At 41.9% G+C, this 15,734-nt stretch overlaps 2 protein-coding genes across 2 annotated transcripts; one reads left to right on the forward strand and one right to left on the reverse strand.

Moving 5' to 3' along the window:
* Window positions 1-2,687: 2,687 nt before the first annotated feature.
* Window positions 2,688-9,003, forward strand: rbsn (rabenosyn, RAB effector). Its single transcript, XM_085782695.1, has 12 exons — window positions 2,688-2,829; window positions 3,554-3,851; window positions 4,205-4,339; window positions 4,452-4,552; window positions 4,668-4,713; window positions 4,807-4,968; window positions 5,069-5,355; window positions 5,543-5,613; window positions 5,697-5,783; window positions 5,895-5,997; window positions 6,926-7,030; window positions 7,854-9,003. Exons 2-12 carry the CDS (start codon window positions 3,689-3,691, stop codon window positions 8,988-8,990), a joined length of 2,397 nt encoding a protein of 798 aa, XP_085638821.1. The 5' UTR covers window positions 2,688-2,829; window positions 3,554-3,688; the 3' UTR covers window positions 8,991-9,003.
* Window positions 9,004-11,974: 2,971 nt separating this feature from the next.
* Window positions 11,975-15,496, reverse strand: mrps25 (mitochondrial ribosomal protein S25). Its single transcript, XM_085782696.1, has 4 exons — window positions 15,265-15,496; window positions 13,820-13,926; window positions 13,588-13,675; window positions 11,975-12,527 (listed from the first exon to the last, which is right to left on the reverse strand). Exons 1-4 carry the CDS (start codon window positions 15,396-15,398, stop codon window positions 12,338-12,340), a joined length of 519 nt encoding a protein of 172 aa, XP_085638822.1. The 5' UTR covers window positions 15,399-15,496; the 3' UTR covers window positions 11,975-12,337.
* Between the last annotated feature and the right edge of the window lie 238 nt (window positions 15,497-15,734).

Raw genomic sequence — 15,734 nt, forward strand, 5'->3', positions numbered from 1 at the left:
TGTATTGTTTGCTTTAGTTGAAGTAAACGCATGTTTCCCTGAGTTAAAGTCTATTAAACTGCTGATTAAACCACAGCCAAAGTCTTATTAGTGTGTGGTCCAACAAAGCAGTAGCTGTGCATTAGCCTCATCTAGAATGATTAATGCACTTCAGCAGCAGACAGAGAGTGTCCGGTGTCCTCTTCTCTATTTAATTGGGCTTATTCCATCACAGCTTTAGGAGCAGCTGTCCACACGCCTGATCAATATGCTAATTATTCATGAAACATGTAAGTTAGAGACTGAGATATACCGTAATAGTAGAGATGCTCCACGTGGAATGGTAAAATGTAGATTTCAATTGTTTAGACATAAAGGAAATATAAATGATATATCTATCCACACGTCTTTTATATTTACATGTTTAGATCATGAATGTCTTTAAAAAACACACATCTTCCTGTGAAAAGCATGAAAGTCATATGCACACACCCTGTCAAACACACTTCAGAGACACTGTCGACTATTGTTTCCAAAGGTTTTGTTTTATGAGCCATTAAAAATGGACCAGAGTCCCTCTGTATCACACAGTGTTGATGAGAGATTTACGCAGTTCAACCAAAGACAGTTTTTGTTTCTCTGACTTTTCAAACCATCGGGCTCAGGTTAGGTTTCCACACTCTGTCCTGCATGTACGTGTCCTGTGACGTATCTTGACTTCCCATTCCTTTAACCAAGACGACCAATGACTTCAGTCTGGGTGCACAAATGTCACATGTCATGAAAGCACTGGAGAGACCTTGCCTTACGATCTAATCACATGTTTGATTTATCCAGTGCTTTCGACATCATTCAACTACTTTTGGTGGGTGACAATTTGTTCAAGATGGGTGTTAACCAGTCTACTGTCTCTCAGATCTTTGACTATCTGTTGGATATAGAGGGGAGCGCTCCATCTGAAGACTACAGATGACTGAAGAAACCTACAAGATTGCCAGTGCAGTGCATATCTGTACAAGTGTGACCAAAGCTATTATCAGGCTTGGCTAAGAGGGTTGGAGCTGCAGCTGAGCACTAAAAGTAGCTACTTGGAGGACCAACACTGATCTGCCGATGTGTGTAAGAAGATGTTGGAAAACTTCCACCACTTTGTAGTACTGTCTGAGTGCCATCCACTCTGGTGTGGTCGGATTATAGAGGAGCAGCATCTGTTCCAGAGATATCAGCAGGCTGAATGAACTCATTCACCGAGCCAGACCTGGAGATGTTTGAGTCAGTGGGGAGCAGAAGGTCACTGAACAAACAGGCCTCCATCATCAACAGTCCATCCCATCACTCCTGTTGTTCATTATGCCACTGAAAAACAGCTCTGCATTGCTTTTATTTCTAACTCTATTGTCAGCATGACATTTTCTCTCAACATTCCTATCTATCCACAGATCATCAGAGGCTACAAGAACAGTTTATAAAACTATAAATCGAAACTAAGGTTACTGAAGGTTTTAGACTTATAGCTTCTGACACAGGGCCAATCTACAACACTGAGCCTCAGACTTTGATCAGCTCATATTATAATGTATATTCCAGCTCAAAGTTGCATCTGATTAAATTGTCTCAAACTCTGCTCTACAACCAGAAACACAATAACACAAAGCAGGCCTGGATAACCAACTGACCAAACACCTATGACTAATCACATAGCCTATTTGTATTTTCCTCCTCTGATAGTGGCTCCTTCCTCCTTCATCCTGTATCCTTGTCCTTTTTAGTTTATATTGTGGTCATTTGTTGTTATTGCAGTGTCACCACCCTGACTCAGTTTTTGTTTCATGTAATTATAACAGTAAAAACCTGGGGCAAGGTAGCAGCAGGTATATATTTTCATTATCAATATATCTGACAGTTTTCTAATACCTCATAGCAGGGCTCCAGACTGCCCCCAAATGGGGGCATTTTGCCCCTAAAATTTGAGACAGTGCAAGTAAATTTTTCATCCACTTGCACATGTGCAACTAGTTGCCTAAATTTGTGTTTGTTTTGGTGACTGGTGAAACTTGGAAGGGGCGACTCAAATAATCTGTAATCGGTCATTACAGCTGGCAGACCAATGTGTGTGAGGATCATGAATGGAGAGGAAATTATAATATTTACTCTGCAAGTCGATTTACGGTGTGCATCCCTGAATTTTCTGCTTGAGCTCCTAAAATTTTAAGTTAAGGGGCTACCTACTCCTTATTCTTGTGGAGTTGTAGTAAAAGGCAACTGGATTTAAGTCCAGTTGCCTTTTACTACAACTCCACAAGAATAAGATGACCTGGATGACTGAGAACCTTCACGGACATACTGTGCTCCTTGTAGCCTAAACAAAAGTTAGTCTGGAGCCCTGCCTCATCGACTTTTCAGGAGAAAAAAAATAAAAATAAAATAAAGGTTCATTAGTGTTCCCTGAGGCCCAATAAGTTTCAAATTGTTTCTGTTTTTTTTTCTGTCCAAAACCCCTTCAAATTACTGACCAGCAAATATTCACATTGTATAAGCTGCAGCTGGTGCTAATCACCAATGTGGCCTACTCACAGTGTATGTGTGGGTGGTGGTGGTTGTGGTGTGGTTGTTGGGGTAAGGGAGAGGGAGAGGGAGAGGGAGATACTCACATTTTGATGCGGTGCTTCTGATGGAATCCAGTTCGCGTGAGTTCCGCGCTGTTTGTCCCTCTCCTCCTCCCGTACCGACTGGATGCTCATCACATGACCGGGCGGCTGCTGCTGCTGCTGCTGCAGCTGGTGCTGTCGAGCTGTCACATTCAGGGTGAAGTGTCAACAACACAGTCATAGTTGGATTCATTCTTATTGTGTAAGTATCGACGACTTTACGTGTTGATCAGCGTTCGTTGAAGTTATCGACCCCCTCGTTTCTAACAGCTTGTTTGGAGGGAGGTTGGATACAGAAGGCGAGACCTGCTACTGTTAGCATTGTCCAGCTAACGTCAAATTATCTGTTCAGTAGCCACAACAACGGCGACCAGCGTTACACGAATACAACAATACATAGGTTATATTTGAATACACAATGCAACGTTATATGCAGATGTTAGACACCAAGCAGAGCTAACCACAGCTGCTCGTACAGATAGGTTTGTATTTCGCTGACTGCGTGGGTTGGATAAACAACATGAGTTTGTTGGGGATATGAAGTAGTTCACGTTAGCTGGAAAAAACATGTAGCATGTTCATTTTAATGAGCATTTAATAGACGATCAGTCAACTAAGTTAGTGCAAGGCCAAACACTGTAAGATGTTTTATGTCCACGATTGGTGCAAATCGTAAAAGTGTGTTTGTTATATTTTAACCTAGTTACCCATAATTCAACCAGATGTAGCTTTCTGCGAGTGGATTGAATTCAAATCAAACTCTTTTGCTAAATGTGTACATGTAGTATAAATCTTATTATGTTTTTATAAAGTAAAAAAGAAGTAACTATAATTATGCATTAATAAAAGAGAAATGGTTGAAATACACTCTCCTATCGAGGGCACATGTCTGACTTCCAGTAAATCTTCTCTGTCTTACTCATCAGAGTCCCAGGATTTTCTCTGGCGCAATGGAGCTACTATGGGGTGGGCTGCAGCTGCACACCCCGTGACATGTGGACCAAAGCAGGACCCTCCCACCTTGCACCTCTTGTCCAACACCATCATATCTGACTGTTATCATGGCCTCCAGCTACCCCTCCCCCTTCGAGGGCACAGGTGAAGTGAAGGAGGGCTTCCTTTGCCCTCTGTGCCTGAAGGACCTCCAGTCTTTCTACCAGCTCCAAGACCACTACGAAGAGGAGCACTCTGGAGACGACCGCCATGTCAGGGGACAGCTCAAGAGTGAGTCATATTGTATATTGTGCTTGTCGACTTCACAGCCATATGAATCCAATGTGCGAAGCGTAAATAAATGAAAATAACAAAAAAGCAAGCAGCTCATTGATATAGATAAAAGGACACTGCAGTATAGTGACGAGCAGGCGAAGCTGCTGCCAGGATGAACTGGCAGAAAATGCTGCTGCAGCTTCTCAGGGAGAGAGAAATCACTGAAATAGTGATGATTGAGTGCATTCAAATAAAAATATTAATTGCCTCTGGTGTATACAATGTAATATCCTTTTTTTTTTTCTTCTTTTTTTTTTTACATTTTCTGCATATGAAGTCAGTTGTTCCCCCGATTTCTTTGTGCACAGGTTTGGTCCAGAAGGCAAAGAAAGCCAAAGACAAGCTGTTAAAGAGAGATGGAGAGGACAGACCAGATACTGGCAGTTATGAGTCCTTCTACTATGGAGGAGTGGACCCCTATATGTGGGAACCTCAGGAACTAGGTGAGACCATTATATTGTTTCCAGAGAATCTAATGGATTTTCTTGTTTTAAACTAAGTTAAGATATTTGTCTTAAAGAGTGCACTAATTGCTTTCTCTCTTTTATTTTGTAGGAGCAACTAGAAGTCATCTAGATGTATTTAAAAAACACCGGGCAGCCAGAATAGATCATTATGTCATTGAGGTCAACAAGCTCATCATCAGACTGGAAAAGGTGTGTTTAACAATAGTAAAACTCATTCAAACCATAATTTTCATCCTGTAATTAAATTAGATTTGAGATGGGTTTAAGATTGCCAGTTCATTTGCAATGAAAACTGTCGTTTCAGTTGACATCGTTTGACAGGACCAACTCAGATGCTGCAAAAATCAGAGGTTTGTTTCCGCCACAAGTATTAAATCTCTAAGTCTATGTCAGTAACGTTTATGCAATTTTATGAACTAATGGGCATTGATTCTCCTTTACAGCCATTGAGAAGTCTGTAGTTTCATGGGTGAACGACTCAGACGTCCCGTTCTGTCCCGACTGTGGAAACAAGTTCAACATTCGTAACAGACGGCACCACTGTCGCCTCTGTGGGTCCATCATGTGTAGGAAGTGCATGGAGTTCGTCCCCATACCTTTGGCCCGTACGTATGAGCAACAGGTGGCATTTTCAAGTGTGCTTTTGTCATAATGTGTGTGTCTCATTGGTTGCGACTTGGTCTTTACCTTTCGATCCGTTCACAGAAAAGCTGATCAATGGGACACGAGAAGCTCTGTGCGTGCACGGGAGCCCCGGTCAGTCCCAGTCTCCCCCGGCTGCAGGTGGCGGTGGCGGCAGCAGCAGCGGCGGCGGTGGTGGCATGGGCTCCAGGAGAGGCAGCATCAGCAGCCTGAGCAGCGTTACCTCCATGCTGGAGGAGAAGGATGACGAGAAGATCCGCTGCTGCCACCACTGCATGGACACGCTGTTGAAGAGACAGCAAAAGCTGGAAGAGAAGGACCACACGCCTGATATTGTGAAACTTTATGAGGTTGGTCAATTAAAGGGAACTCAACTCACAATCTACCACTTATTCTGGTCCCAGTTGCAGTGCAGTAAAATCTGTGTTTTCTATTCAAGCTGTCTTCGGTTTATTTTCCTATATCCTTCCCGTCAAGCCGTGTTTTTCTTTTGGGGTTTCCTGTTGTTCACTTGCTTAAAACTTGTCTTCCTGTCAGAGGCTGAGGATGTGCATGGAGAAAGTGGACGAAAAGGCTCCAGAGTACATTCGAATGGCCGAGTCTCTCAAGTAAGTCTTATATAAAAAAAGTAGTTATTGGATAAGCGTTTATCATTTTCACTGCTCACGGTCATGGCTGCATGTTCCCCCAGTGCCGGAGAAACCACATACAATCTTGACACTGCTGGTGGACTGAGACTGGAAGTACAGAAATACTATGAACTAATCGATGCTCTAAGGTAAATCTCTGTCCTGAATGACTGTTTCAGAATTGAACAATGTTTGTCAAACATTGAATTTTACAAGCTGCTTCCTGATGATTCTCTTTTATTTTCTTTTTTTTTAATCAGTAAGAGGATTTTAACACTGGGAGTTAAAAATGACCCACCACCACGTCCAAAGGCGGTCCAGCTGCAGAAGATGATCCGGTATACAGCCACACTATTTGTCCAGGTGAGACCAAGAAGAAGATATACTGTATGACTAGAAAAGCAATCACAAAGAAATGGCTTGAGCCAGACATCCCATCTATTGACGAATAAAATATTATTAATGATATATTTGTGATGAAAAGAATCACTTTCTCAATGAGGCTTCAACAATCTAAATTTGAAGACATCTGGAAGCAATGGGAAATGTATATTTCCCTGAAATGCCCTTCTTTTGTTTAAATTATTATTATTTTTAAATATATATATTAAGGTGTATTTGTTGTTTATTCCCCAGTATTATTATAATAGAAAACACCCCATGTTCATGTGTTATTTTATAAAATTCTTTAAAAAGAAAGAAGACATGCCACATTTAGACAGAAAATATTAGAGGAGAGTTCACAGAAGTCATCCTTCCTGCGTCTTTCTCAATGTTGATAAGGCGATGGGTTGATAGTAAGAAAGGCACTGGTGCAACAGTGTTAGACACATGTACTGTAGAGTTCAGCTTCACCAAAGTACAATAATTAACACCAAACCATCTATAATATGACACAACAGCTCAGTTGATAAGCTGTGTGGTCGTTGTAAAGTTTATTTTCCACGTTGTCCTCCATTGTATAAGTATAAGTCATCTATTAGGTCAGTAAAATCACTTTCTTCTAACTTGCAGCGTCACTGTAACACTTTGTGCTGAGCTTTGTTTAAAATTCAGACAAACACTTTATATCAGACTTGTCTAATGGGAGGATTGGAAAGTTTCTTGGAAAACAAACCAATGAATTTAAATCAGACCAACACAACTAAGGCTGAAATCAACCTACCTTCCTCAGAGAAATTAATTATGTATCCTCCAAATATTATTCTCTTGCATTTATACAGCATGTCTGCTACGTACATCTTTCTCCCTGGATCCACTTATTCTTTTCTGTTTATCCCCCCTGTTGTAGGAGAAGCTGTTAGGCCTCATGTCATTGCCCACTAAGGAGAAATATGAAGAGCTGAAAGAAAAGAGGAAACAAGAACAAGAGAAGAGACTTCAACAAGAAAGACTGGTGAGATTATGTACTGATATGACTCACTTGATTTATCGTTGGTCAAAAAGAAAAAAAAAGAGGAACTTATAGGGATAGTTCACCCAAAATTGAAATTTCACTCATTATCTACTCACCCTCATGTCGACTAAGGGCTGGGAGAAGTTTCAGAGTTATCCGTGGCTTCTCTGAGTTACAGGGGGTCTCGGCATAGCAGTGCATGTCCATATAACGGTTGCAAATGGATACCAACTGTCTTCGTAACAAAAAGACACACCAAAAAACATCCAAATACCTCCATGCTGCTTGTATGTAATGTCCGTCTTGTATTGAAGCCCCGAAATGCGAAATTGTCCCGAAAAAAATTTAATAAGTCTATATTTCAAGCTTGTTTTGTAGCGGAAGTTTCTCGAAGCTCCTCTTCCTGGTTTGTCAAATTTGGACGAACTGGGAAGAGGACGGACCCTGGCTCGTCCAAATACGGGAAGAGGAGCTTCCGCTACAAACAAGCTTGAAATATAGACTTATTTAATTTTATTCGGGACAATTTCGCATTTTGGGGCTTCAGTACAAGATGGACATTACATACGAGCAGCATGGAGGTATTTGGATGTTTTTTGGTGTGTCTTTTTGTTACGAAGACAGTTGGTATCCATTTGCAACCGTTATATGGACATGCATTGCTACGCCGAGACCCCCTGTAACTCAGAGAAGCCACGGATAACTCTGAAACGTCTCCAAGCCCTTAGTCGACATGAGGGTGAGTAGATAATGAGTGAAATTTCAATTTTGGGTGAACTATCCCTTTAATGTTTGTACTTCATGTGCCGTCTCGCCCCAACAGGCAGCTCAGGAGGCTTTGAAGAGGAGGCAAGACTCTGAGAGAAACCGTCCACCCGTCAGCAGCACCAACGGCGAGCTGCCGCAGCCGCCTCGAGGGCCGCCGCGCATGACCAAAGCCGGCGGCTGGTTGCCGTCCGCAGACTCTGTCCACACGCGCAGCGAGCTGGAGGACCCCCTGCTGCAGCAGATCGAGAACATCCAGTCGTTCCTCCGTCAAGCCCGGGAGGCGCGGCGGGCGGACGAGGTGGCCATGCTGGAGGAGAACCTGCGTCAGCTGCAGGACGAGTACGACCAGCAGCAGACCAGCCTGGCCATCGCGCTCTCCCAGAAGCTGGCGGCGGAGGAGACCCTGCAGCAGGGGGAGTTCAGCCGCCTGGAGGCCCGGGAGCGGGAGGAGCGGGAGCAGAGGGGCCCCGCCGCTCTGGGCTCCGCCCTGCCCCCCGTCTCCTGGGCGAGGTCGCTGGACATCTGCCCGGCCGGCGGCTTCCAGGAGGAGGAAGACACAGCATACGCAGCAGATGATCTGACGCCTACAGCTGAGAGGAGTCCGTCGTCGTCCCTGAGAGCGTTCCCTGCTCTCACGGCTCAGGAGGAGTCGCCGCCCAGGTTGAGGAGCTTGGGGGGCCACGTGACCCCCCCCGGTGGCGAAGGACAGAACAGCGCCTCCCTAAACCCTTTCGATGAGGACGAATCCCCCCTCGAGGAGGATCCGTCCAACCCTTTCTTCGAGGACATCAAGAAGGAGCACAAAGAAGTAACCAACGGGAAGAAAGAATACAACCCCTTTGATGAAGACGTGGAGGAAGAGCAACAGGCCGAGACCGTTCAAGGAAACCCGTTTGAGGAGGAGGACGACGACGACAACGCTGACTCGGGAAACCCTTTCATGGAGGCGGCGGGGAGTTCTCCGGGGGTCTCGACCAATCCCTTCGACGGAGACGACGACGACGAGGCTCTGCCCGATCTGGACATGATCGAGGAGGAACTGCTGCTGCAGCAGATCGATAACATTAGGGCCTACATCTTTGACGCCAAGCTCAGCGGCCGTCTGGACGAGGTGGAGCTGCTGTCAGAGAACCTGAGAGAGCTACAGCACACGCTGCAGGAACAGAAGAAGAAGAAGAAGAAGAAGCACTGACACCTTTTCTTCACCGATCACCTGCTACTTACCAAGTCCTGCGAGGCGAGCTACCTTCACATGACTGATGAGCCCACTGGTTTTAGTTTGGGTGAGGTCTGCTGCACCACAGGAAGGTTAGATTAGTCCTGAAATTATAGGGATAGCTCACCCAAAATTGAAATTTCACTCATTATCTACTCACCCTCATGTCGACTAAGGGCTTGGAGACGTTTCAGAGTTATCCGTGGCTTCTCTGAGTTACAGGGGGTCTCGGCGTAGCAGTGCATGTCCATATAACGGTTGCAAATGGATACCAACTGTCTTCCTAACAAAAAGACACACCAAAAAACATCCAAATACCTCCATGCTGCTCGTATGTAATGTCCGTCTTGTATTGAAGCCCCGAAATGCGAAATTGTCCCAAAAAAAATTAAATAAGTATATTTCAAGCTTGTTTTGTAGCGGAAGCTTCTCGAAGCTCTCAAATTCGGACGAACTGGGAAGAGGACAGACCCTGGTTTGTCGGGACAATTTCGCATTTCGGGGCTTCAATACAAGAGGGACATATTTGGATGTTTTTTGGTGTGTCTTTTTGTTACGAAGACAGTTGGTATCCATTTGCAACCGTTATATGGACATGAACTGCTACGCCGAGACCCCCTGTAACTCAGAGAAGCCACGGATAACTCTGAAACTTCTCCCAGCCCTTAGTCGACATGAGGGTGAGTAGATAATGAGTGAAATTTCAATTTTGGGTTGAACTATCCCTTTAAATGTACTACAAGATCAAGTAGTCTGGAGTGACTACTGTGTTAACTCCCAAACGTCTTTCTAAACCACTTATCCTGCACAGGGTCACCGAGGGCTGGAGCGCATCCCAGCATGCACAGTTTTTTTTAGCACCACAAGTAAAAACGCATTTGTACAGAAAGTGTTGCTGAAGATATTAATACTGTTGTATCAGTGCAAACAGGAACAAATCAAGAATGCCACTTTTTTTAAAAAAGGACAGTGGGTTGAGTCTTGTGGAAGTCAGGATGTGTGATTTGGCTCTCTGGCAGAAACTTTGAATGTTACAATAGCTCAGCTTTTTTTTTTTTTTTTTTTTTGCAGTTAAATTAAATCAAGAGCACTCGACCAGTTAAACGTTGCACTGTGACCAGATTGATGCATGAAAACCTGAGATGTGATCTTTAAATTCCATTCATTTTCTCAGAACGTAGTGCATACATCTATAACAGCACACCTATCACGGTTCAGAGATTTTTCTGTTACACTAGTTGTGGCAAATTTTTAACTCCCAACTTAACAGATTTAGTGCAGCTCCCTCTGGAGGCACAAAAGACTTAAAACACATTTTCACCTATCATCAGTACATACTTCTAAACTTCTAAAATCTGTCAAGTTCCTTTTTTAATTCCTACAACTTCAATTAATCTGTGGTTAATGAACTTCCTGCTGTTCATTTGACTGACGCCAAAGAACCAAACCATGCACAACTGTCCAAACAGGGCCACAGACCAAATAACCACCTCATTGATTAATGAGAAACAAATGGAATCTGACTTTTGAGACTGTTTTTCTGCAGCCTGGTGTTTGGAGGAATCGGATCATTACTAATTCAGTCACACCACTTGAACCTCTCATTGTTGCTGTGGGGAAGGGACACTAAAAGGCTCATTACACACACTATAAAGCCATTTTTGTTGCTGGTCAGTCATGTTGATAGTGATGCATCTTTATGATTGTAAGGGAACGCTTTCAATCAGTAATCACACTGCAAATAACTACAGGTACTTTTATGGTAGAAAACACATGATAAGTTTTTGTTCAAACAGTTTCAAGTTCAGTTTCAGTGATTTTTTTTTCTTCTTTTTTTTCTGCAAAACTGAATTCAAAGTGAATGCTAACCTGTTCCTGTTAGGCGACGCTTTCTGTCTGCATGGTTGAAACGATCTAACAGATTCAGTTTCTGTGCCTCTGGTTTTCACAGGGTTGCATTGGAGACCTTTCATTTTTCTAAGATGCCACAGAGAGCCAAGTGAACAAAAGGCCCCCCACCCCCCCTCCCCAAATGTCCCGTCCTATTGTGCGACCCCTGCTGGTTGTGATCTTGTTGTTTACAGTGGCACTACTGATCCAGCTGAGCACAGGTTGCATGATTCACGTGTCCGTGGCGTCTTTTGAAGTGCTGTTTGATGCCGGTCTTCAACATCCAGCTTGTGGCCAAGCTCGTCTTCCTGCTTTTGTTTTTCTATGAATTTAGACAAAGTGATAAAAATCTCAACAAGTTGCTCTTGTTCTGTACCGTTGACTTAAGATCTGTATGTAAAGCATGTTATCTGTTCAGTAGATTCATCTGACAAGTCCATTCACACATGTACATACTGAACACTATCTGCCAAGGCACACTGTAGGCAACTTCAAAAAAAAAAAATGCACCAGAAGTCACTGAAATTCCAGTGTGTACAGAAATGAAAAGACTAAATCAAAAACTCAAAGCAACATTTTAGACATATTTACACTACATGAATGCCAGCAAGTATTACTACTCACAGTGCCGAGTCCTCACATGAATCTCACTGTGCTTTTCCTGTCAGACTAGTGTCCATATTTCTCTTCATTGACCGAAGTGTTCTGTGTTGTCCGTTAAGCAGCGTGTGATCATCTGGCTGGGCAAAACATGTGACAATAAGTGTTTTGTGACGGTGTGAGTTTAAGTCGAGGAGCTTCTTACTGTTAGTTAGCAGCTGGTTTTAGCTTTGGAAATAATTTGACTAACGCCTCTGCATTTAGAAACAATAACTGCAAAAAATAAATAAAAACTAAAATTTTGGACACAGACATCGATTTATTAACTTTAGAAAAATCCATCTCGGCACCAATAAAAAGTTGTCTACGGTAAAATATGGTTGTTTCTCTTTTTTTATAGATGTGGTAAACCTCTGTTTAATCAATCTAAACTTGATGCTGCTGTTTAGATTAAAGATATTATGGGTATCATTTCTCAAATTTAGGTTTTATTTGAATGTTTACATCGCAATATTCAGCTCACGTGAATGTGAGGAGTCTTCAACCGGGTATCGTCACGTACAAACACAAGGTGTGATGTCAGGAAGTCCAAACCTGCCTCAACGTATCAACGCTGACAAGTGTTTGTGCTGGATTTATGATGGGATGAGGCCTGTCAGTCCAGGAACTGACGATCTTCAGTGCACGCTGAATAATGGTACCCAGTCACTTGTGCATATTTTTCAACGTGTTAGTCCTTTTATGTAACTGTACAAAATCAAACCCAACAATAATAATAATATAATAACATAGTCCAGTAAAGTCAACAAGAGACTTCTCTCCTTCTCAGCCTCTTACTCCTGTGACGCTGCCATCTGGGCTCGATATTTGCCCGTCATCTCTTTGGGCAGCGGCGTGGTGCCAGGACACGGTACTTGGCCGTCCACCTCACAGATACACTCCCTCAGACAGTACTTCTTTGGGCCGAAGTTGGCAGGATTGGACGCCTGCATCTTGGCACGAGCCTCAGCTTGTAGCACCTCTCTGTGGGTACGGAGAGAGTACAGTAAATACACAGACCGGTCCTCTGGTCACCATAGGAACAAGCCTTTTTCACAGGAAGACAGGTGTAAATAAAGAAGATAAATCATGGTTGAATTCCATCAGTGCATATATTTTATGTGTTACTTTTACTTGGGCTTCAAGGCTGAATCCCATTAAGTTACAGTATATACAGCGGGGAAAATAAGTATTGAACGCGTCAATAGACTTGCATGGTGAGCATGCATAGAGGCCATGGTGGTTAAATGCATTACTCATTGTTTTTTTTTTAAATAACTGTACCTCTCTAAATCTCTCTGTCAGGGCTCCTCAGCTCTTCGACAACTCTTCTTAGTTTTCTTGTGATTGGTCGTGGCCAGTTTATGGTAAAATGTTGTTCTTTTTAGTTCTGGATAACAGCACTAACGGATAAAACGGTGCATTCAGACACATCATCTGTAATTGATGCCATCAGTATGTTCTGCAAAATTAGTTTCTGAAGGTCTTGAGAAGCTCTTTGCTTTTCCCCATCATGAGATGCCTCTGGTGTGACACCTTGGTAACGAGAAAGCTTTTTATAGGCGTCAATTTGGACTAAACCAGCTGATATTACTTTACACGGATTAGGAGACAGGATTACTTTCTAAACACTGACAGACTCCAGCTGCTTTCTTGACTTTCCTTCTTTAGCTTTTTTGCACCTCCTTTTCTTCATGTGTTCAATACTTATTCCCTGTGTCATTTCACTTTATTACACATTACTAAATTTATGGACATAAATGTTTGGATTTCTTTGTATGTATGCATTAGTTGCTGACATCTGGTGAAAATTTCATGTCAATAGCTCTATTAGAAATATATTGAAATATATATTTGGAGAAAAATGTTGACGCGTTCAATACTTATTTTCCCCGCTGTAAATTACTGAAGTGATTCGCCTTAGCAAAGTGAAATGAAATTACAACCGCGTTACTCATGATAAAATAAAAGAGTCCTGATCACAAGTGTACAGTCATGTAGGTGTTAGGAAACATGGTCCACATTTAAATACTGAATATCTTACTCTGATTTTCCCAAAATCTTCTTCACATGTTGTGAAATTTGTTTTAGGTCCTTCCCTTCTACATCCACCAGCACCTGCTCTCCGTCATCTACAGGAGAGACAAGAGGTAAATGCATACATCTATTATATAACTGTAGAAATAATGATAACAATTGAGAAAACAAAAATGATGATGATGATGATTATTAGTGTTGTTATTGAACATGTTGAAAAAAAGTGCCAAACTACGAACCGAGGTAGAACTTCAAGAAGGGGGACGGCGTCATATTTTTGAACATCATCACTTGGACCCACGGGTTTTTGTACTGAATCTGAGGGATATTGAAGAAAACAAATTTTCTGCAAAACAAAAAGAGAGAAAGTTTTATAAAACAGGTGTTCAGTCTTTCTTCATCACTTTTACAAACAAACTGTTATAAAAAAATATATGTTTTTTAAAATTCCTGGACTCCTGAATAAACCACGCCATAAATGTTTAATTTACCTGCCTTGACCCATTTTTTTTAAATTATTTGACACAAACTATATCACAGTATTGAAACACACATAAAAATAATAACAATGCTCCTTTTTAGGGCAGACAGTGACAAGATTATACAACCCTGCTTAAAAACAACATGCACTTATTTTAATGAATTGACTTGTACAAAGGCCGTTGCATACTTGTACTGTAACAGTCATTTTGTCAAAATTCAAACAAATTAAAAAATCACGTCCACAATGCTCATGGGGATTAAATGGTCTTTTTAACACAGTGGTTTTTACGTCAATGATATAAAGATATAGAAAAAAAAAAAACAATAATAGCAGCGGCATGTGCAAAAACCCAGCAGAATACATCCAACATCCAGAATATCCAATGATTCTCAGTGGAAAACTTCAATTTGTGCTTCTTTATATATTTCATGTTGGATTTTTGTTGAGGTAGCCAGACTCAGAACTACATATGCATAGTCTGTAGTACAGACTAGAGTATAGCTTTTTTTCTGGGCTAACTGTGGTGCATTAGAGCAATGTTTATTGTTGTGCACTGTTAGCTGATAAAATAAATACATAAAATAAAACTCACTGTGTCATTTGCTGCCACTCAAACCCCAAGGCAGAATATTTCCATGTACATGCATTATGGTTGCAAAGGTGGCCAAAATGCTTAATTTTAACTTCATCTGTTCACAGCACGTGTTTCTTAAACAACTGTGGATTACCCAGATGTTTTTTGTACACTATAGACTCTGAATGTTGCGTCTCAGCTATTGGTTTTCCCTCTGATGACTCGGTCATGTAGATTTAGTTTGATAGTTTGTACATCACAGCACATCTCTATCAACTAAACTTCCCTGCTCCTTCGCAGCCAGGTACAGTTTCATCTTGACCTCCCAGATCTTGTTTTTTTTTTACTCCCACAGTATTTCCTACACTGCTATGTCTTGATGACATTTCACACAGTGGATATCTTGAACTGGTATCACATTGAACAGATGTTTGATTCAGCTTTGGTCCTAATTCAGTTTAAACCCAATGAGTTGCTGGTGTAGCCGTCAAACCTTTGCACAAACCACAATTACAGCTGGTTTTTTGTCTAATTAATTGTAAGTCAATGAAGTAAGAGCATTTAACCTCTTACAATGTCTCATCTGTAAATATCTGCTTTTTGCAGCTTTAGCCTTTAGCTCTGACCTTGCTCCGTCGCTCAGCTCTCCATGTGTGTTGTAATTCACCGTCATGATCTTGACTCTGTTTTTAAAGATGATGTCGCCCTTCTGCAGATACTCCAGGGTCCTGCGGATCGGAAACCTTCCTTTCATCGGCATTTTAAACGCTTTCTAAACTGATTATTTACACGATAACGTTTGAAACCTGCCACCAGCAGCAAGTCGCACAAGCACACGCTATCCAGTCGCGTTTTGATGACATCACAAGCGCGTTTCTTCCGGCAGAGGATTGTAGTTCTTTTCTTTTTTTTTCATTTACTGCCAAAAAACAGCAGCTCCCCGCTTGGAGACATGAAGACTAATGATAAAAAATAAAAAATAAATAAAAACAATTTTGTAAAAGCACAGTAACTGTCTTAATAATTGAATTGTTGATTGATTTTAACAAAAACTACAATAAATTCCTACATTCATGATCATTTCTTATACTCTTTA

The sequence above is a fragment of the Trachurus japonicus genome, chromosome 7 (genome assembly GCF_045865225.1).
Source record: "Trachurus japonicus isolate A0001 chromosome 7, Traja_1.0".
Lineage (NCBI taxonomy): Eukaryota > Metazoa > Chordata > Actinopteri > Carangiformes > Carangidae > Trachurus > Trachurus japonicus.